At 38.1% G+C, this 24,325-nt stretch overlaps 1 protein-coding gene across 1 annotated transcript; it reads right to left on the minus strand.

Annotated features, from left to right (window-relative positions):
• Window positions 1–309: 309 nt before the first annotated feature.
• STARD4 (StAR related lipid transfer domain containing 4) lies at window positions 310–23,648 on the minus strand. The gene is made up of 6 exons (XM_059919408.1): window positions 23,405–23,648; window positions 9,361–9,474; window positions 8,360–8,409; window positions 4,732–4,858; window positions 3,762–3,876; window positions 310–2,525 (listed from the first exon to the last, which is right to left on the minus strand). Exons 1-6 carry the CDS (start codon window positions 23,441–23,443, stop codon window positions 2,296–2,298), a joined length of 675 nt encoding a protein of 224 aa, XP_059775391.1. The 5' UTR covers window positions 23,444–23,648; the 3' UTR covers window positions 310–2,295.
• Window positions 23,649–24,325: the final 677 nt, after the last annotated feature.

Raw genomic sequence — 24,325 nt, forward strand, 5'->3', positions numbered from 1 at the left:
TCAAAAACCAATGGATTGTATACTTACAACTGGTAAATTGTATAGCACTGGAAATTATACCTCAATAAGCTGTTTTTTTTTTTTTTTTAAGTACACAGCTAGAGCCCAGCAGATTTAAAGTGCCATCTAGAAGCTGCATATACATTTCAGGTAATTCAAATATAATTCTTCAATCCATCATACAGCTCAACATTGCAATGAAAATTTTTCCATGAGGGTCTTGTTACCTGCAATGGGTCCTCATTCAACAGTGGATTATGTCATCACTAGTTGGAGGTATAAGTTACAAAAAACAAAGGGAACACAGAATAGCTGAAAGTAGACAGTTTATTAGTGGCACCCAGCTCAGGCGATAACAGCCCTTGTAATAATGTACATCTTGTTGCAAACTTATCCAATCTGGGCACCCTATAAGTGGACATCTGCTGGTATTTTGCCGTGCTAGACTGAATACTGGAATATAAGAAACCTCCTGCTCTACACTAATAAAACCAAATAAAAGACAATAGATTGAGTCAAAATTAACATTTAACAATTTCCATGAGAAACTGAAAGCTAAACTGCTCATTTCTCTTTCCCTATTGCAAGAAAAAAAAAGTAGCAGAGAAATCCAGCAGCTCAAAAATTATAGTCAATTTGGAAAAACATATTGGTGATTAATAAATTTCAAGTTAAGAACATAGGATCGTTTGTGCATTGCTTCTATCCGACCTTGAAACAAACTATTTTCAATCTAAAATTTGTGAGATTATTCACTATGGATATTATGGTGCTGCCACCTTTTGCTTTTTTTGAACATCATCTCCACACCAAAAAAAATAAAAATAAGTCAGCTCTACTTTTTCTACTTTATCAAAATGGGTCTGAAGAACTATGAGTTATGCTTTCTTTACACTCAGGAAAACACAGGAAAGTAAAACACAGATCACACCTTCATGCAATTGAACCACTATACAGTTTTGTGCTTTTTGTGGCCTATCTAGTAAATACTATTTCCAGAGCTCTCTTTACCCCATATTAACCAAAAAAAAAAAAAAGAAGAGAAAATGAAACAGTGGGAACAGTAATAATAACACATAAATAACACATTGAACACTGGAACAGATTTCAAGATGTGTACATGTACACAAATATAAATATAAACAAAGATTTGAACGGACACTGAGTTCCCTCAAGTTCTCATCTTAGATGTAAACTAGGTGGATAGTTCAAAAGCCAAAGACCATATGGAATGTTAAAATCATTTAGGAATGTTCATTTAATGCAGCCACAGAATCGAGGGACATATTATAGTCCATTCTAGTTATAAAATGACTCATCCAGACATTTAGATAAATCTATGAATGCATTTGTTCTAGTTCCAAACTGAAGTTACATCACAGTTGTGAATGCTTATGACGTAGTTATACTTTATGAGCTGAGTGACACATTTAAAATTCAAACATGTATAAAACATTCACTGAATTTGACTTTCTAGAGAGATGATTCTCTATTGGTCAGTACTGGATACCACCACCCATTTCACATAACCCAGAATACTGTCCAATCAATGTGGTGTCCCAGCACATATCTGGCAGTTTTTTACACTGTCTTATTCATTCATAAATGCTTTTAAGACTCTCAAAATAAAAGCCCATAAAGATATGAATATATTTTTAAAGATATCTACAAAATAATGCTATCCAGGTATCAAAACTGAATTGCATTTTACTATGATACCTATTCTTTTCTTACTTCTGATATTTTCAATAGGTAAAGTAGTACAAGTCAACTGACAATGAAGTTCATCTTTATAAAGTATAGAGAAGAGCTTTTTTTCTTTAGTCCAAGATATTGTTAAACTCATAGAGCATATGAGAAGTAAAACATTAATATTTAACTCCTCCCAAAATTAAAACTGTTACAGAATGTTCATAAAGCTCTAAAATAGGTGATTTTAACCTACCAGCATGAAGCTTGGCTTTCTCTAATTTCTAAGTAGCCAAAATATTCATACTGAGGCACTATTCAATTTCTTAAGAGTTTGTGTCAAAGAACTATATCTACTTCTTGGTGGATTTCTGTCATACTCTCCATTCCTAGACATATCACCATACCAAACAATGTGCAAATAACTGTTTAGGAAAACTGAAATGCCCACTCTAGATAGCTATTTACTTTAGGAATAAAATAAACCAAAAACATCTCAAAATTTTCTACAGGCTATGCAGAAGACAGGAAAGGATGATTTTTACAGGCCATGCAGCTAAGAGAGAGAGTTGATTCAGGGAATATAATACTATAAGTTTAAACATATTATGCCTTTTGTAAGGCTTTTTGTAAATCACCATAGAAGTTGATTAAAGTGCTTGCCATGGCTGTATCTACTGCAGACTGAGGAATCATTCCACGCAGATCCGTCTGAATATAGCCTGTCAAAAGACTCCGGTTTGGACTGTCTTTAAGAGGAACACAAAACCAACCACAGGGATGGTTATATCCGCGAACAAATTCTGATCTCTTTTCACTCCAGTCAAGGCTTATCCCTACAAGGCAATTTAAAATGACACTATTAATAGCAATGACTGACATTATCTAAAACTCTCACTAAAAAATATTATCAGATTTCTTATTTAGATATTTTTCTTCTTATCCATGTAGATGAAAATTAAGCCCCAAGAGTGACCGTGGAAGAATGAAAAAGATAATTACCAAGTGGAATTCTGACAGAGGCTGGTAGATATGTAATGGGGAAAGTTCTAATCCCTTCAGAATAAATGGCATCATGTCATCTTGGTAACTCCTTGGAAACTACAAATCTTCTCTGTAGCAGCCAGGCCTCAAGGTACTAATAATGAAACCTGTGTACCACCACTGCTCCCCATAGGCACTACCATATCAAACTTTGGTTCTGGCTGGTTCAGATTAAACAGGTAGATGTGTACCTACAACTGCCAACTCAAATATATATTGTACATACAAAAATATTAATTTACCTATAGATATATTTTAGAAAGCAGGAGCCTTCTAACAGTATCTTTAATTTTGAAAAGAAAAATATTACACAGATCAAGGAAGAAAAAGTACTCTAACACATACCAAGCCTATTTTTTCTAAGTATATGACTAGAAGCTGTTTCTTGAGAGTGACTTAGAAGGAAACCCAACGACTAGATCCCTTTCTTAGAGGCAGTCATGCGTTCCATATTTGTTAGCTGTGACCTGAAGGATACTATGTAATGGGGAACAAAAACTCATCAGAAAGATTGCAAAAACCTTCTCAATATCATTATTTTAATCCCTAGGGTTTAGCATTTGCAAACAGAGCTTAGTGATTATAAAATAACTATGGGGACTTCCCTGGTGGCGCAGTGGTTAAGAATCTGCCTGCCAATGCAGGGGACACAGGTTCGATCCCTGGTCTGGGAGGATCCCACATGCCGCGGAGCAACTGAGCCCGTGTGCCACAACTACTGAGCCCGCATGCCACAACTACTGAAGCCCACATGCCTAGAGCCCGAGCTCCGTAATAAGAGAAGCCACCGCAATGAGAAGCCCACGCACCGCAACAAAGAGCAGCCCCCGCTCGCCACAACTAGAGAAAGCCCGCGCGCAGCAACGAAGACCCAAAGTAGCCAAAAATAAATTAATTAATTAAAACAAAATTTTTAAAAAATAACTATGAAAGTTGAAAATATATCTTGTGTAGAAAGAAACATCCAGCCTAGAAAACTCAAAATTTAAAACAAACCGAGAGAAAGTAAAAGGTTTTGAGACAATTACCACAGGATAAAAGCCCTTCTTTATAGTCCACAGTATAGGAGAAGTCAACAAACTCTCTTGGGGAAATTATATTCCAAAGCTGACCAGCAGTAGTATAACGCATCACACAGCAATTCTGAAAGAGAACACGTAACAGCTGTTAGTACTATAGGAAACACATACATAGACTCATATATCATAAGTTAATCTTTAGTAAAAAATTAATACTCACTTAAAATGTGTTATAATAAATATTAATAACATTTCTTACAGTGATTCTGAGAGGTTTAGATCTCTATTCTATATCTCACGGTGACTGTATGGACTTGAAGAGGATATACAGTCAAAACACAGAGGTAAGTTACCCAGTATCCAAATCTCTGTTTCAATAGAGTCACCTCTTATCCTATATGATAAAAGTGGAAGCAGGAAGTGTAGACTGTAGGTGTATAAGATAAAATCCACAAGTACTTTGACTAAAACACCAAATGTGTCAATAAAGGAATTCAAACATGGCAAGGAATGAATTAATAAAAATAGACAAAAAAGAAAGCCACTTTGGTTACATAATTCTCTAATGCCTAAGGTAGCATTTTTATCTTTGATTTTGGCTAAATATTAATGGAAAACCTACATACTATTACCTAGAAACCTGAATATGATGGAGGTATTTTCAGAATTTTAGATTTCAGAACCTCAGCAAAAGTTTTACAATAAAGACACTGATGATTTTCTTAAGCAGCAAGGGTAAAGCTATTGCAGAAAACAAACTCAGTTCTGACTAACACTCATTAGTTAATATGAGGAAACTCAAGCTTTTTAAAAGGCAGCAAGGATTCCCCTGTGAGATCTTTGCCATGACTACTTATTCTCAAAGCAACGAATATAATGAATGCAAGTATACACACGTGTTCACATGCACATGCGCACACATACACACACCCACACACACACACACACACAATCTGAAGCAACATTTCTAAACAAATACCTCTTCAAAGTACTCCAAAATATCCAATGAGGTCATTAAGCTGTCCCAATCCAAGCGACAGGGACCTGGGCGTATATGGTCTATTACACTATTGACGACATCGTCTATAACACCTTGGGCTTTGAAGCTGGAGAAAACATATTAAAGTCAAATGCTATTAGAATGAAAAATTTCAGCATGCTCTCACAGTTCAGAGCTCACATCAAAAAAAAAAAAATTTAATGAAGATCTTTTAAAAAGAGTAAATCCCGACTTTTCTGATAAATTAGGTTCTGTCAATTATTTCATCAGAATGTACTCTAAAACGTCCTCAAATCTAATAAGAGATCTGAAGGCTATCTTATGCATTATCATGAACATAGTAAAATACCTTCATGTTATGGTGTAGCCAAGAGCAGTCTGTAGAACACTGTAATGCTTCTATTTATTTCGTATGCTGTTCTTTTCTCAGCTATGCTCTAACATGTTATTAGTATATGCATATTCTTACCCTAACTTTTAAAACCTTTTTATTAGGAATAGAAAAATAGGTCACCCAAGAATAGAATGTCCAGGATTGACTCATGAATAATATCAGAACTTGACATATTCTAAAGGTGGCATTACATACCAGTAGGAAAAAGATATACTAGTTCATAAATGGTGTTTGGATTCAATAGTTATCCTAACAGAGAGAATAAAAACTGAATTCTTACTTCACATCATTCAAAATAACTCCAGATAGACTAAATACCACTATGTAAAAGGTAACAATTTTAAATTTTGAGAAGAATATACAAGTGACCATCTTTGTGACCTCAGGATACAGGGGGATTACTTGAATACATAAAACACACAAAAACACAAATTACACAAGATGGTTAAAATTAAAAACTTACATACCACAAATGACAAAATAAGTAATTTCTTTAAAAACTAGCCACAGAGTGGAAGAAGATAAGTGCAACACATATATACAGATATATACTTATTATAGAGGATATATGATTAATTCCTATGAAACAATGAGAAGAGGACAATCCAAACAAAAGATGGGCAAAGGACAAGATTGACCTGAAATGTCAATAAACTTAGAGAAGATGCTCAATTTCACTCATAATCAAGTAATTACTAGCAAGATACCATCTCATACCCCTGAAAATCTGGCAGAGATTAAAAACTTAATAACAAGTGTTGAATGGAAGGGAATGAGAACTCTCAAAGTGCTACCACCACTTTAGAGAGCAATTTGGCAACATGCAGTAAAGTGGGATGATGTATGTCCCTAACACACAGGCACATCCCAAGAAAATGATACATGTGTGTAGAAGGAGACATGTACCAAGAAGCTTACTGTAGAGAAGAATTGACAACAACCTGAAAATTCATCAGTAGGCAAACTTGCAGACACAGATAAACACATTGTGGTATATGAATACAGAAGTGAAAGACTAGATCAACATGTAACAACATGGGTAACTCTTGAAAACACAGTATTGAACAGAAAAAATTAAAGCATATTACTAAAACAAACACACATAGTCAAAGTGTGAAATAGGAATAATACACACAACTTCAAGACAGTAGTTATCTCTGGGGAGGAAAGAAAAGAGAGATAGATTGGCTTTAACTCCATCATTGTTTTCAGGGGTCTTTTTTCCCTTTTTTAAGCATCTGAAGCCTTTTTATCATTTTGTAAATCTCTCAAGCTCAAGCTTATATTATGTTCCATCCTAAGTCTGCTCTTCTGCCTGTGTTCTCTAACTTGGGGTGAGGGTGAGGGTGAGGGTGAGGGTAGGAGGTGGGTAATACAAATTAATTTGGGCACCAAATTAGAAATCTGGGATTCAATTTCGACTCTTCTTTTTCTCTTAACCCCATTCCAATAGTCAGAACTAATAAGTCACCATGTTGCATCAAGATGATTTTCTAAACGTAAACTGCTTAGAACAATATCTGGTTTTCAATAAATGTTAGTTATCATCGCCATCATCATCATCACCACCACCATCACTATCATAAATCTCTTTCAAGTTCATTTGTCCTTTTCAACTCCCATGCTATGTCCTTAGTTTGGGAACTCTGTGTCCAACTCAACACTGCATCAGTTTCTAGCTCTTCTGATCATATAACTCTTTAAGAATCTGAAAAAAGCCACAGATCTCTTCCCAGGAATATACACATTGTCACAAAACTTTGTATACAATCTTAGGGACACTTCAAGAAGCTAGCCATGGACCCCCAGGATTCAAGCTCTTCTCTAAACTTTCCATGCTCATTTCTGTCTTTCACAATTGTTATTAGAATAAATGCAAAATCCTCTTGAGGACCTGGGAGGTATGGGTAGGGTTGAGCGGTAGGTAAACACAAAACTGAATGCCTTAGTTTAGAATTCAAAGATCCTTCAGACATCCTCTCCCCACCCCCATACTTAATGCTCCAGCTATACAAACACAACTTCAACTTCCCTAAATAAACTCCTTAAAGTGTTTCCCATCTGTGTGAACGTAGTAAGTGAAATTCTCTCTGCCTGGAATATGAATTTATCCTTCATTCCCTAAGAAATACCTATTCGTTCTTTAAGACTCTGCTCCAGTATTAGCTCCCCTATGAAGTTTTTCCATATCACCGAGTATAGTGCTCCCTTGGCACTTTTTACACTTTTTCAACCCCAGCAGGGATTACTGATCTAAAGGATTAACTTCTACACTTGCTTACAATGTTTAATCTAGCTCCAGTTTCCCTGTCCTTCTCATAAATACTGTACAACTTATCTTCCTGGAAATGCTATCTTTGGTAATACACTTCCAAATACTCTGTATATAGTAAGTTCAGTCAACAGTTTCATTTTAAAAAGTGCTGAGTCCCAAGGATGTGACTATTCCACTCCAATTTCACACGGCAACTAGAATCTCCTCTGGCTTTAAAAAACAATATTTTTTTACTGGTTAAAGGTATAATTCGTGTTCAACTATATGTAAAAATCAAAAAACAGAAATAAAAATCACACATAAAACTGCCATCTAGAGGTATATATTTTGTGTTAAATAAAACATTTTAATATATAAAAAATATATATTTAAAGTCAACCCATGATTGTGCTACATACAGTTTAGTATTCTGCTTTATTCACTTTTCATTGTATCTTGAGCATTTTATTATGTTTTTAAAGACTGTAAAATAGCACATTTTATAATTTAATCATTCCCCAACAATTGATTATTCAGGTTATTTGTAATTTCTAATATTTTAAGTAATACTGTGATGGAAGAGACAAGTTTAAATAACTATTAATTTTCCCATGATTTCTTCAAGATAAATTCTTAGAATAAAATATGCTACAGCACTGAATAAATGCAGAAAGAATATTAGAAGGGTCTTATACACCATAGTAAGAAATTAAGATTTTATCAGCTATCTGATATCATTATTTATGATCCCCTCACCACCAACTCTGTCCACCAGGGATATGGACATTTTAAAGGCTTTGAATTCATAACAGCATTTGCTTCTCAGAAAGTTTAACATCTTAAAGCAAAAGCCAAATTTTGCTAGCAATGATCATTCAGTGATCATGTGTGTAGGTGTGTATATATCTGAAGTTTAGCAATGTCCTAAGAGCTATGTAACACTACAGGAATTTACTTACAGATATCCATTAAATTCTTCTGAAGGTTTCCTCCAAATTGTTACATCTTTCTAGAAAAATAAAAACAGTGTATACTGATAATTACATAGGTGGAAACCTGGATGTAAAACTGACAATTTCATAAACTCTACAGCATTAGCTTTTGCATGAAAATAAAACATAAGTACATATTCAAAGAAATACGCAAAAGTAATTTATACCATAAAATAATCCATACCTGAATTTCTTCTGTATCTGAAAGTAGTACACATCTTACTTAAATTACAGACCCCTACAATAGTTTTTCAATAGCTTAATGACACCCAAACACTGTTAAGATTCGGTGATGGCACTATCTCATTGGCCATTATTATTTGCTTCATTCCAATCTAATCTATTTACCATTACTGACACATTTAGACTGACATAATAGAAATGTTAAATACTTCATTCTGAACTTGCTCACATCTCTTTTTAAAATTAAACAATTCAAATCTATTATGACAGTGCTACCTTGAATTAGTCCCTACATTTTTTTCCAGATCATTTCCCAAGACATTCTGAATAGCAGAATAGCCAGAGGACTTAACTGGAAGAGTCCTGGGTTCAAGGATTGGCTCTGTCAACGCTCAGGTATGTCATATTGGTAAAAAAAGAATACTAACTGGCCATTCTCACAGGCTTGTTAAAATATCTGAAACAATTTCAAATTATCCATTACTATACTTCCTTAAACTGACAATGACACATCTTATTTACTGACTTGAGAGGCTGCTCTTTACAATCTTGTTGCCATGAGTCTATTCTTGTGTCCAATATCTGAAGAACTAATGAAAGCAGGGCAGGATTACTATGTTTCTTCCTTTGTGAGACAGTAAACCATCAACTTTATTAGCACGTTTATCTATCCCGCACATTCATCTAAAGTATGGTCCATATTTTTCTGTACCATTTTGAAAGTCATCCACTAGCTCATTAGACAGAAGATACACCCTCAAGCATAAGTAATTTAATTAATTTACCATTTTCTTAGCAACTCGCCACTTGTCATCTTCAAGGCAGTGGTACTGGATGAGAGTGTTTTTAAGTCTAGTCGCCAAAACAGCTGCATCAGGCAGGTCTTCCATTTGTTTCCCCTGTTACAGAGACCAAGATTATCATCAGCAAATACCAGAGTTACATGCAGTAGACCAGTGGGTCTCAAATGTGGCTTCATAAAAGAATCACCTGGGGAGTTGTAAAAGATACCTATACCCGGACCCCATCCCAGATCAACTAATCAGGATCCCTGAGGGTAAGACCTGGCCATAGGTTTTTTTTTTAAAAGCTTCCAAGGTGTGGAACACATAGGGATAAGAATTACATATCTTGAGTTATTAAAATCACTCATATAAAAAATCAAATACAATCCTATTTCCCTTTCTAATAAAATCTAGCCCAAAGGAATAAATTATAAAATTCCAGATAACTTAAAGAAAAAAATACTGCTTTTTCCAAAATACAAAAACAACACACAAGGCATAAACTCTTCTAAAATTCCTTAGAGATTCAGCCATTGAAAATTTTCATTTTACCAGCCAACAGATATAGGACTAATTCTAGCAAACAAATGACAACCACAATTGGAAACCTCCTCTTACATCCTTTAAGGATAGGGCTAGAGACCTCTGAAGAATTTCAAAAGTTTGAAGAACTCTATTGTCTTCAATATTTTATTTCACTTGATGAAGTGTCATAGGATTCAGTGAGGTATCTGTGTAACATAGGAGGTGATATGAAGACCTTAGAACCACCAGTACAGCATAAATAAGTGGTTTATAATTTTAAGGCAATAATTTTAACTATACAGAGAGTAAAGTACTATACCATTAATAATTCCAAAGGCATGTTATTGTTCAACAATACTTTAAAAGGGAAATGATTACTAATCTTGAAAGATAATAAACTTAATATAATGAGGGATTCTATAATGTGATCATTTTAAAACATTGCTGCAAATCCTATGACACACTTCCCATCAAGAGGGATTGACATATATACACTACTATGTATAAAATAGATAATTAATGAGAACCAACTGTATAGCACAGGGAACTCTACTCAGTGCTCTGTAGTGACCTAAATGGGAAGGAAATCCAAGGAAGAGGGGATATATGTATACGTGTGGCTGATTCATTTTGCTGTACAGCAGAAACTAACACAACATTGTAAAGCAATTATACTCCAATAAAAATAAATAAAGTGAAAATAAATAAATAAAAAGCAACAAAGCATTTACAGTGAAAAAAAAAAAAAGAGGTGCAGTCTGTGACGCTGCATGACCTCCGCAGCTAGGTTAGAAAATTCCATGCAGCCTCTGTATGTCTCTCTTAGAATAATCGCTCTGGGAGCCTCTGATCAACATGTAAGCATACAAGGAATCTGGTTATCCTGAGGCTGATATGTGGAAAGGCCCAGGTGGAAAGAAGAGGAAGGGAGGGAAAAAAGGAGAGGGAAAGACAGAGACAGAGACAGAGACAGAGACAGAGACAGACAGACAGACACACACACACGGATCCAAAATCTCACATCCAGAAGCCTATTTAGCGCTTCACACCTAATGGGCATCTCTTGCTTCCCCAGTCTTCCTTCAATTTGCCTCAGTCTTCCTCATCTTAATAGTTTTACTATTAAAATGATAATTGAGCCAGTTGCTCAATGTCAAAAGCCTTGGAATCACCCTTAATAGTTATTAGGAGATTCACCACATACCTTTGCCTACAATGCTCTTCTACTGGTTTTCTTTCTGTCCCTTAAATACATCAAGCTTGTCACTGACTTTGGGCCTTTGTACTTACTATTATTTCTCTACCTGAATTAGTAGATCCCAAATCTGAGCATGACTAATAACAACCTGTAATAATAATTTCAGTTTAAACCTCCTGTCCTTAATACAACCTTCCCCAAATCACTATTATACCCTTCTTTTATTTTCTTCATTGTGCATCACTATGTGAAATTAACTTGTTTATTTATTGATGTACTATATTCTACTCTTTGACTACCATGTCCCCAACTAATAGAGTGGCTGTCCCATGTCTGCCTTTTTCACTACTATATCCCCACCAACTAGAACACTGCCTGGAACACAGTAGGCCCTTAATATTTGTCGAAGTGTGTTTGCTTCAAAACATGATTTATTTGGTCTTAACTTCTCTCCTTTTGGTGCCATGGTACTCTCCAGTAAAAGGCTAAAGAATAAAAGGCCTTGGGAGAAAGCTGTCCATTTACAGAATCATGAAGTTACTACTAAAAAGGAGATCAAGAAAAGATCTAAATGAAATATCAAGGCTTAAACCTCTATGGGAATAAGAATGCAATTCTTACTACAAATGCATACATCAGAATCATGTTGTTATAATTTGTAATAGTTGTTAATGTTGACAAAGACTCTCTCCTTGGTCGGGCTCCCTCTGAGTCCTCATTTTTTTTTTTTTTTTGGCTGCATCAGGTCTTAGTTGCGGCATGCAGAATCTTCAGTAGTGGTGCGGGCTCTTTATTGCGGCATGCGGGCTTCTCTCTACTTGGGGCACACAGGCTCCAGAGCACGCAGGCTCAGTAGTTGCAGCACGCAGCCTCTCTAGTTGTGAGGCACGGGCTCTAGAGCACATGGGTTTAGTTGCCTCATGGCATGTGGGATCTTAGTTCCCCGACCAAGGATCAAACCCGCGTCCCCTGCATTGGAAGGCAGATTCTTAACCACTGGACCACTAGGGAAGTCTCCTCTGAGTCCTCTTTGTGACTAGGCCTAGCTCTTGGGCTTGTCCTTGGACCCCTTAGTCTAGCTTTAGCAAGAATCCTGCTGAGTCAGTTTAGTGAAAATCCCCTACCCTCAAATTTCCTTATCCCACCCTCAATCTTATCCCCCTGGCCTGCCTTCAGCAAGAAACCTGTCAAGCTGGTTTAAGGCAAATCCCCCTTCCTCTAATGTTTCCTCTTAGTAATTTTCATTCACTGACACCCACCCTGCTCCTTGGCTATACACCCCTACGTGCCCTTGTTGTATTCAGAATGAAGCCTAGTTCTATACCAAGGTTTCTTTTCCACTATTGCAATAGTTATTGAATAAGATTTGCCTTTACCACTTTCATGTGTGTCTGCCTCTGGTTTTCTGTGACACCGTTTTTGGATAGTAGATTTCATGGTCCACAGCCAGATAGTCCAATTCAGTGGGTCTGTTCTGGAATAGGCCCCAGAAATCTAGGTCCTATAAAAAGCCTCACTGATCATTCTTTTATCCAGTCAGGAGTGACAACCACTAATCTAAAATCTAAAGTGACAAAAATAAGTCAGTGCTATAGTCAATATTTAACCAGCAAAAAGCAGAACATAAAAGCCATTAAACATGATAAACACCAAAATGATATAAGGGGATTCAAGATGGCGGAAGAGTAAGACGTGGAGATCACCTTCCTCCCCACAAATACATCAGAAATACATCTACATGTGGAACAACTCCTACAGAACACCTACTGAACGCTGGCAGAAGACCTCAGACGTCCCAAAAGGCAAGAAACTCCCCACGTACCTGGGTAGGGAAAAAGAAAAAAGAAAAACCAGAGACAAAATAATAGGGATGGGACCTGCACCAGTGGGAGGGAGCTGTGAAGGAGGAAAGGTTTCCACACACTAGGAAGCCACTTCGCGGGCAGAGACTGCGGGTGGCGGAGGGGGTAAGTTTCGGAGCCACGGAGGAGAGCGCAGCAACAGGGGTGCGGAGGGCAAAGTGGAGAGATTCCTGCACAGAGGATCGGTGCCGACCAGCACCCACCAGCCCGAGAGGCTTGTCTGCTCACCCGCCGGGACGGGCGGGGGCTGGGAGCTGAGGCTCGGGCTTCGGTCGGATCCCAGGGAGAGGACTGGGGTTGGCAGCGAGAACACAACCTGAAGGGGTTAGTGCGCCACAGCTAGCCGGGAGGGAATCCGGGAAAAAGTCTGGACCTGCCTAAGAGGCAAGAGACTTTTTCTTGCCTCTTTGTTTCCTGGTGCGCGAGGAGAGGGGATTCAGAGCGCCGCCTAAACGAGCTCCAGAGACGGGCGTGAGCCACGGCTATCAGCGCAGACCCCAGAGACGGGCATGAGACGCTAGGGCTGCTGCTGTAGCCACCAAGAAGCCTGTGTGCAAGCACAGGTCACTCTCCACACCGCCCCTCCCGGGAGCCTGTGCGGCCCACCACTGCCAGGGTCCCGTGATCTGGGGACAACTTCCCCGGGAGAACACACGGGGCGCCTCAGGCTGGTGCAACGTCATGCCAGCCTCTGCCGCCGCAGGCTCGACCTGCATCCGTACCCTTCCCTTCCCCAGGCCTGAGTGAGCCACAGGCCCCGAAGCAGCTGCTCCTTTAACCCCGTCCTGTGTGAGCGAAGAACAGATGCCCTCAGGCGACCTATACGCAGAGGCGGGGCCAAATCCAAAGCTGAACCCTGGGAGCTGTGTGAACAAAGAAGAGAAAAGGAAATCTCTCCCAGCAGCCTCAGAAGCAGCGGATTAAAACTCCACAATCAACTTGATGTACCCTGCATCTGTGGAATACCTGAATAGACAACGAATCATCCCAAATTGAGGAGGTGGACTTTGGGAGCAAGATATATTATTTTTTCCCCTTTTCCTCTTTCTGTGAGTGTGTATGTGTATGCTTCTGTGTGAGATTTTGTCTGTATAGCTTTGCTTTTACCATTTGTCATAGGGTTCTGCCTGTCCGTTTTTTTTTTTTTTTCTTTTTTTTAGTATAGTTTTTAGTGCCTGTTATCATTGGTGGATTTGTTTTTTGGTTTGGTTGCTCTCTTCTTTCTTTTTTTTTATTACTTTAAAAATTTTTTTTAATAATTATTTTTTATTTTTTATTTTAATAACTTTATTTTAGTTTATTTTATTTTATCTTTTTCTTTTTTCTTTCTTTTTTTCTCCCTTTTATTTTGAGCTGTGTGGATAACAGGCTCTTGGTGCTCCGGCCAGGCATCAGGGCTGTGCCTCTGAGGTGGGAGAGCCAAGTTCAGAACATTGGTCCACCAGAGACCTCCCAGCTCCACATAATATCAAATGGCAAAAATCTCCCAGAGATCTCCATCTCAACGCCAAGACCCAGCTCCACTCAATGACCAGCAATCTATATTGCTGGACACCCTATGCCAAACAACTAGCAAGACAGGAACACAACCCCACCCATTAGCAGAGAGGCTGCTTAAAATCATAATAAGGTCACAGACACCCCAAAACACACCACCAGACATGAACCTGCCCACCAGAAAGACAAGATCCAGCCTCATCTTCCAGAACACAGGCACTAGTCTCCTCCACCAGATCCAGCCTCATCTTCCAGAACACAGGCACTAGTCTCCTCCACCAGGAAGCCTACACAACACACTGAACCAACCTTAGCCACTTGGGGCAGACACCAAAAACAATGGGAACTATGAACCTGCAGCCTGCGAAAAGGAGACCCCCAAACACAGTAAGTTAAGCAAAATGAGAAGACAGAGAAACACAGCAGATGAAGGAGTAAGGTAAAAACCCACCAGACCTAACAAATGAAAAGGAAATAGGCAGTCTACCTAAAAAAGAATTCAGAATAATGATAGTAGAGATGATCGAAAGTCTTGGAAATAGAAAGGAGAAATTACAAGAAACGTTAGCAAGGACCTAGAAGAACTAAAGAGCAAACAAACAATGATGAACAACACAATAAACGAAATTAAAAATTCTCTAGAAGGGATCAATAGCAGAATAACTAGGCAGAAGAACAGATAAGTGACCTGGAAGATAAAATAGTGGAAATAACTACTGCAGAGCAGAATAAAGAAAAAAGAATGAAAAGAATTGAGGACAGTCTCAGAGACCTCTGGGACAACATTAAACGCACCAACATTCGAATTATAGGGGTCCCAGAAGAAGAAGAGAAAAAGAAAGGGACTGAGAAAATATTTGAAGAGATTATAGTTGAAAACTTCCCTAATATGGGAAAGGAAACAGTTAATCAAGTCCAGGAAGCACAGAGAGTCCCATACAGGATAAATCCAAGGAGAAACATGCCAAGACACATATTAATCAAACTATCAAAAATTAAATACAAAAAAAAATATTAAAAGCAGCAAGGGAAAAACAACAAATAACACACAAGGGAATCCCCATAAGGTTAACAGCTGATCTTTCAGCAGAAACTCTGCAAGCCAGAAGGGAGTGACAGGACATATTTAAAGTGATGAAAGGGAAAAACCTACAATCAAGATTACTCTACCCAGCAAGGATCTCATTCAGATCAAACAGAAATTAAAACCTTTACAGACAAGCAAAAGCTAAGAGAATTCAGCACCACCAAACCAGCTTTACACCAAATGTTAAAGGAACTTCTCTAGGCAGGAAACACAAGAGAAGGAAAAGACCTACAATAACAAACCCAAAACAATTAACAAAATGGTAATAGGAACATACATATCGATAATTACCTTAAATGTAAATTGATTAAATGCTCCAACCAAAAGACATAGACTAGCTGAATGGATACAAAAACAAGACCCGTATATATGCTGTCTACAAGAGACCCACTTCAGACCTAGGGACACATACAGACTGAAAGTGAGGGGATGGAAAAAGATATTCCATGCAAATGGAAATCAAAAGAAAGTTGGAGTAACAATTCTCATATCAGACAAAATAGACTTTAAAATAAAGACTATTACAAGAGACAAAGAAGGACACTACATAATGATTAAGGGATCAATCCAAGAAGATATAACAATTGTAAATATTTATGCACCCAACATAGGAGCACCTCAATACATAAGGCAAATACTAACAGCCATAAAGTGGGAAATCAACAGTAACACAGTCATACTAGGGGACTTTAACACCCCACTTTCACCAATGGACAGATCATCCAAAATGAAAATAAATGAGGAAAAACAAGCTTTAAATGATACATTAAACAAGATGGACTTAATTGACATTTATAGGACATTCCATCCAAAAACAACAGAATACACTTTCTTCTCAAGGGCTCATGGAACATTCTCCACGATAGATCATATCTTGGGTCACAAATCAAGCCTTGTTAAATTTAAGAAAATTGAAATCGTATTAATAATCTTTTCTGACCACAACACTATGAGACTAGATATCAATTACAGGGAAAAAATCTGTAAAAAATACAAACACATGGAGGCTAAACAATACACTACTTAATAACCAAGAGATCACTGAAGAAATCAAAGAGGAAATCAAAAAATACCTAGAAACAAATAACAATGAAACAAAATGACCCAAAACCTATGGGATGCAGCAAAAGCAGTTCTAAGAGGGAAGTTTATAGCAATACAATCCTACCTTAAGAAATAAGAAACATCTCAAATAAGAAACCTAACCTTACACCTAAAGCAATTAGACAAAGAAGAACAAAAAAAACCCAAAGTTAGCAGAAGGAAAGAAATCATAAAGATCAGATCAGAAATAAATGAAAAAGAAATGAAGGAAACAATAGCAAAGATTAATAAACTAAAAGCTGGTTCTTTGAGAAGATAAACAAAATTGATAAACCATTAGCCAGACTCATCAAGAATAAAAGGGAGAAGACTCAAACAATAGAATTAGAAATGAAAAAGGAGAAGTAACAACTGACACTGTAGAAATAGAAAGGATCATGAGACATTACTACAAACAACTGTATGCCAGTAAAATGGACAACCTGGAAGAAATGGACAAATTCTTAGAAACGCACAACCTTCCAAGACTGAACCAGGAAGAAATAGAAAATATGAACAGACCAATCACAAGCACTGAAATTGAAACTGTGATTAAACATCTTCCAATAAACAAAAGCCCAGGACCAGATGGCTTCACAGGCGAATTCTATCAAACATTTAGAGAAGAGCTAACACCCATCCTTCTCAAACTCTTCCAAAATATAGCAGAGGCAGGAACACTCCCAAACTCATTCTACAAGGCCACCATCACCCTGAGACCAAAACCAGACAAAGATGTCACAGAGAAAGAAAACTACAAGCCAATATCACTGATGAACATAGATGCAAAAGTCCTCAACAAAATACTAGCAAACAGAATCCAACAGCACATTAAAAGGATCATACACCATGATCAAGTGGGGTTTATCCCAGGAATGCAAGGATTCTTCAATATAGGCAAATCAATCAATGTGACACATCATATTAACAAATTGAAGGAGAAAAACCATATGATCATCTCAATAGATGCAGAGAAAGCTTTTGACAAAATTCAACACCCATTTACAATAAAAACTCTCCAGAAAGTAGGCATGAGGGAACTTACCTCAACATAATAAAGGCCATATATGACAAACCCACAGCCATCGTCCTCAATGGTGAAAAACTGAAACCATTTCCACTAAGATCAGGAACAAGACAAGGTTGCCCACTCTCACCACTATTATTCAACATAGTTTTGGAAGTGTTAGCCACAGCAATCAGAGAAGAAAAAGAAATAAAAGGAATCCAAATCGGAAAAGAAGTGAAGCTGTCACTATTTGCAGATGACATGATACTATACATAGAGAATCCTAAAGATGCTACCAGAAAACTACTAGAGCTAATCAATGAATTTGGTAAAGTAGCAGGATACAAAATTAATGCACAGAAATCTCTTGCATTCCTATACACTAATGATGAAAAATCTGAAAGTGAAATTAAGGAAACACTCCCATTTACCATTGCAACAAAAAGAATAAAATACCTAGGAATAAACCTACCTAAGGAGACAAAAGACCTGTATGCAGAAAGCTATAAGACACGGATGAAAGAAATTAAAGATGATACAAATAGATGGAGAGATATGCCATGTTCTTGGATTAGAAGAATCAACATTGTGAAAATGACTCTACTACCCAAAGCAATCTACAGACACAATGCAATCCCTATCAAACTACCACTGGCATTTTTCACAGAACTAGAACAAAAAATTTCACAATTTGTATGGAAACACAAAAGACCCCGAATAGCCAAAGCAATCTTGAGAAAGAAAAACGGAGCTGGAGGAATCAGGCTCCCTGACTTCAGACTGTACTACAAAGCTACAGTAATGAAGACAGTATGGTACTGGCACAAAAACAGAAATATAGATCAATGGAACAGGATAGAAAGCCCAGAGATAAACCCACGCACATATGGTCACCTTATCTTTGATAAAGGAGGCAAGAATATACAATGGAGAAAAGACAGCCTCTTCAATAAGTGGTTCTGGGAAAACTGGACAGCTACATGTAAAAGAATGAAATTAGAACACTCCCTAACACCATACACAAAAATAAACTCAAAATGGATTAAAGACCTAAATGTAAGGCCAGACACTATCAAACTCTTAGAGGAAAACATAGGCAGAACACTCTATGACATAAATCACAGCAAGATCCTTTTTAACCCACCTCCTAGAAAAATGGAAATAAAAACAAAAATAAACAACTGGGACCTAATGAAACTTAAAAGCTTTTGCACAGCAAAGGGAACCATAAACAAGGCAAAAAGACAACCCTCAGAATGGGAGAAAATATTTGCAAATGAAGCAACGGACAAAGGATTAATCTCCAAAATTTACAAGCAGCTCATTCAGCTCAATATCAAAAAAACAAACAACCCAATCCAAAAATGGGCAGAAGACCTAAATAGACATTTCTCCAAAGAAGATATACAGATTTCCAGCAAACACATGAAAGAATGCTCAACATCATTAATCATTAGAGAAATGCAAATCAAAACTACAATGAGATATCATCTCACACCGGTCAGAATGGCCATCATCAAAAAATCTACAAACAATAAATGCTGGAGAGGGTGTGGAGAAAAGGGAACCCTCTTGCACTCTTGGTGGGAATGTAAATTGATACAGCCACTATGGAGAACAGTATGGAGGTTCCTTAAAAAAACTAAAAATAGAACTACCATATGACCCAGCAATCCCACTACTGGGCATATACCCTGAGAAATCCATAATTCAAAAAGAGTCATGTACCACAATGTTCAATGCAGGTCTATTTACAATTGCCAGGACATGGAAACAACCTAAGTGTCCATTGACAGATGAATGGATAAAGAAGATGTGGCACATATATACAATGGAATATCACTCAGCCATAAAAAGAAACGAAACTGAATTATTTGTAGTGAGGTGGATGGACCTAGAGTCTGTCATACAGAGTGAAGTAAGTCAGAAAGAGAAACACAAATACCGTATGCTAACACATATATATGGAATCTAAAAAAAAAAAAAAAGGTCATGAAGAACCTGGGGCAAGACGGGAAGAAAGACACAGACCTACTAGAGAATGGACTTGAGGACATGGGGAGGGGGAAGGGTAAGCTGGGACAAAGTGAGAGAGTGGCATGGACATATATACACTACCACATATAAAATAGATAGCTTGTGCGAAGCAGCCGCATAGCACAGGAAGATGAGCTCAGTGCTTTGTGACCACCTAGAGGGGTGGGATAGGGAGGGTGGGAGGGAAGGGGACGCAAGAGGGAAGAGATATGGGGATATATGTATATGTATAGCTGATTCACTTTGTTATAAAGCAGAAACTAACACACCATTGTAAAGCAATTATACTCCAATAAAGATGTTAAAAAAAAAAGAGTAAATATTGCAAACAAATAATGCTGAAAAAAATAAAGAAAAAAGATATGAAATGGAAAAAAATAAAATAAAATAAAATGATACAGAAGTTCAGGGAAGAAAATAAAAAAACTTTTCCTCTATTCCCTTATGCTCTGTCCCTGAGACCTGCAATTAAATTGACAAAAGATAGATTAACAGAAAAAAAGGCAAAGTTTACTTGATGTCAATATTTAAATTTTTTATGCAAAGAGGCTTTCATAGAAAATAACTGGAGACCCAGAGAAGCTTATATACCCGGAGCTTATACACCATCTTAAAGGGTGATAAACTTTGGAGAAATGACAAGACAAGGGAAAAGGGGTTTGAGCTTCTAGGGGTGGTAAATTATGGCAAGATAAATATATGGGAAGACACTAATAAAAGGTAAAGGCAAAAAAAAAAAAAAAGGTAAAGGCTATTTTAGTGAAGTTTGTTTGTGTAGACCATCTCAGTGCCAACTTTCTATCTCCAGTGATAGCAGTTATTCTCCTGGTACAGGAGAGAGGAGAGGGAAGACCTTCACCAAAGGATATTTATGTCCCATTTTTAGGCAGACAGTGGAAGGAAAAATAGTTCTTTCTGTGTTTGCTGCTTCTTAATTGCCTTCAGCTCAAAGTAACCTTTATTCTGAAGTGGCATGTTTTGGGTGGCATATCCATTCAGAAACATGGGAAAGTATATATAGAAAATTCAGTAATATAGAATTTTGGATCTATGAAAGTGATGTGAAATATTTAATAATTATAGATCCTACCCATAAGAAGTGGATTAGCTCATTTAAAAAGTCTGCCAGTCAGGAATAGATCCCATTTCCACTCAAGAGACTGCCAACTTGATAGCCAGTATGACCTTATTTAAGGGTATGTTATAAACAAACACAAGTTCTTAGAGAGGACTTGCAAAAGAAATTTAATTTATCCATTACTAAGGATCGTTATGATTAAACAACATTCTTTAAATCCAAAGGTCACCTGCCCTGTTCCTGTGGCTAGCAGATAAGAGTATTTTCAAAACTCTTTGATAGAAATCAAAGATGAAGTGGAAAGCTACTGTTAGCATAGACAACATTACCTTTAGGTAAATCTAGCATACAAAAAGTAAGCAATAAAAACTACCTATAAAGATTAGAATCTGAAACTTTAAGGTGTTTACCTTAGTTATCATTCACTCCTACTGGTTAGTATAAAATCCAAACTCCCTAATATGGCTTATGGGCCCTTTTATATTTTGGCCAAGCTCATTGCCTCATTTCTACTCTTCTTTCCTGGACCCCTCTTAAGACTATGTTAGCTCCCCCGCCAATGTTAAAAACTCCTATTAATGAGCCTCTCTAGTGGTGGTGGAGTAGGAGGTAGGAAAGGAAGAAAATAAAGTAAGTATAAACTTGGAAATCTCTCTTTTAGCCCAATGAAGTATTTAACCAGGCAGTTAATCTTGATGAAAAAAATCCATTTAAGGGTTAAGTCCAAAAGGGAATAACAGTTACTTTCTAAACTGATCATCTGTGTTTAGACAGGCAAGACAGAGAATCTCTCAAGAACCAAGATGGGGTGGGAATGGGGGAACAATATTGGGGTTATCAAGGTCTTGGTGCTCTCTTAATATAATAGGGCACTCACATTAATTGAAAAGAAAGCATGCAATATGCCCTATTGCAATCTCTATCTGTGGAGAATGTCAGGAAATGTTTTAAATACCATTCTGAACGCCCTCTTTCCTTTATTCTCCTTCCTGACCTTATAACAGGAAACTCTCCAACTCCAACACTTACAGGTCAGAGAAAACAGGTACCACTTAAGTGTATCGGAATCTAACAGCTCTATAAAAAGGTTATATACTCTTGACAATTCTATAGCCAGGTGCTGAGTAATGTCCACCTTTTTTCTTTCTTACTCTAAACTAACCTTTTTGGTCACATTTTCTATGTTTATGTTTTTGAAGTGATTACTAGTGTAGGCAGTTGCTGCCACCATTGAGTGGGCAGCCTTCACAGGTTAAAAAGTTTTCTTGAGGACATCTATCAGCACCACAGTCTTTGACCAATACAATTTTAATTTTTGTCAAATGTCAGTGAAATGGCCATAGGTTTTAATTAACTATGGAATATAATAAACATTTTAACCTCTAATAAAAAGTGAATGCCATAAAAATCCGTCTGTACTTACGTAGTATGATTAAGTCAGAATTCACATATTAAAGAAACTCATATCAGAATCGTTTTACCTTCCATTACCTGATAGATATGTTTCATGTATGTGAATAGCTTCAATTTAACATGCCATAGATCTTCCCCAAGATGTGCAAACCAAGGCCTTGTAAATTAAATTTTCTACCTAACATAAAAATTTCAGCACAGGCTTAATTGCCAATCAGTTTTGAATTAGTAATTTAGCTTTTCCAATTAGTCAAGTATGGTAGTTTCTCATTTTTGAGACTGGCTGTAGCAGGAATGCAACAGTGTAAGTCTTCATCTGAAATGTGACTGATGATACTCCGATGCAGTGCTCACTTTGGCTTATTTTAGGACAAGCTTTACAACACCAATGAGACTTTTACAACACTTAAGACAATATTAATTTCTAATAATGTCACAGCTTTAAGTCTGAGTCCAAGTTAATGTTCAAGCTCCTAATGCTCTAATCCTTTATTTAAAAAAATAATAATAGCTAACATTTATTGATCATTTACTATGTGATCAGTCTTTCTGGCCACTTCAAATTGTATTATTTCATTTAATCCTCATAAATAACCTTAAGAGCCCATCCTATTATTGTCTCTATTTTACAGAAAGGGAAAGTATCAACACGGAGGTTAAGTCACTTGTCCAAGATCACACAGCCCATAAATGATGGAGCCAGAATTCCAACCCAGGACCTCTGCCTCCAGAGACTAAAGGTCTATTCTGTATAACACTGGAAGCTGATCAAAGGCTACAAGACACTCTAAAAATCTGACATCATGTTGAATTTGCCGTATTTTGTCTTGGCTGCTGAACCTAAAAAATCTCAGGTAATCTTTCTTAATTGTAAATTAGGGATAACAGCAACATGAATTTATTGAGGAATTACAAGAGTTAATATATTTAGTACCGAACTTGGAAGATAGTAAGCACTCGGAAAACACTGCCTCTTAACAACACAGCTCCGTCAAAGCCTGGTGTGAGGGAACGGACCTTCTGTTGACTGTGCACCTACTAAGAACCAGGGAGCACTGTGCCCATCACAGAACGGTATCTCAATGAATCTTCACCCAGGCCCCCCGAAGCGAGGTTATTACCGCCCTTTCCCCATTTAACAGATGAAGTAACTTAGGCCTAATCGGCGTCCTAACGCTGGTGAACTGGGTTGAGGAGGAGAGGGGCAAGCCCTGGGATCCAACCAGCGCGACCCTTACCCTCAGTTTTCTCTCACCTGTGAGGTCCACACGCGTCCGGACGCCGGTTCCGCCATCCTGGACCTCCACGGCGGCTTCCCTCGCCCACTGCCCGGAGCAGCTCCGGGAAGACGCCCCTGTCGCCCCGCCTCCAGGCGGCCTCACCTCCGTGCTTCTACTCAAGGCTACTTGAGGTGAAGCGAGGAGTGCTACCGAGATCAGGCGCGCCAGGTAGACAGGAAACTCACGCTTTCCGCAATACTAACTCTACAGCTCTCTCGGCTTCCCCGCCCGCCGAGGCCTCCGGGGGCAGCAGCCAATGGTCGCCAAGCCACTGCCAGTGGCAGCCAATTGGAAGGCATCAAGCCTTCCGGGGAAGGCGGGCCGAACCCAGCAACCACGCCCCCGGCTCGAACACTGGCCTCCGGGGTGGGTAGCGGCAAAAGTTGGCAGAAGCAACGTGTGTTTGCAGGGATTGGCTGGCGCGGCAGCGTGCGGAGCGCTGATTGGTCGCCGAGAGATGGACTGATTCCGCGTCGGGTGAGAGTTGACGGTCTCCGGGCCACCTGCGTGTGTGGAGTCGCCCGTGGGTTTGGCTCTGGAAGGGTGCCCAGTGGCCAATTAATTCTGAAAGAATTTCGCGTGGCAGTAAATCCAGCTGGGAGAATACGAACGCGAAGAGGGAGTGAATGACGACGGTGAGGGATAAAGCTGGCTTAAATTCGCTGTGAAGATCTAGTATCCCGCGGCTGCATTGCCCCTCCCAAGGCCATAAGTCAAATAAGAAATGAGGAAAAAAAAAAATGCACCCGTGCGAGGATGACCGGCTCTTCGGCTTCCTGCCGCCTCCCGTGACTCAAAGCTGAGAGTACTATACGAGAAAACACGTAAACAAAGTCACTGCCACAGTGTGAATTGATCTTTCGCCAAATGTTTATGCTCCGATATGGGAGTTCAGA

Source organism: Balaenoptera ricei, chromosome 3, assembly GCF_028023285.1.
Source record: "Balaenoptera ricei isolate mBalRic1 chromosome 3, mBalRic1.hap2, whole genome shotgun sequence".
Classification (NCBI taxonomy): Eukaryota; Metazoa; Chordata; class Mammalia; order Artiodactyla; family Balaenopteridae; genus Balaenoptera; species Balaenoptera ricei.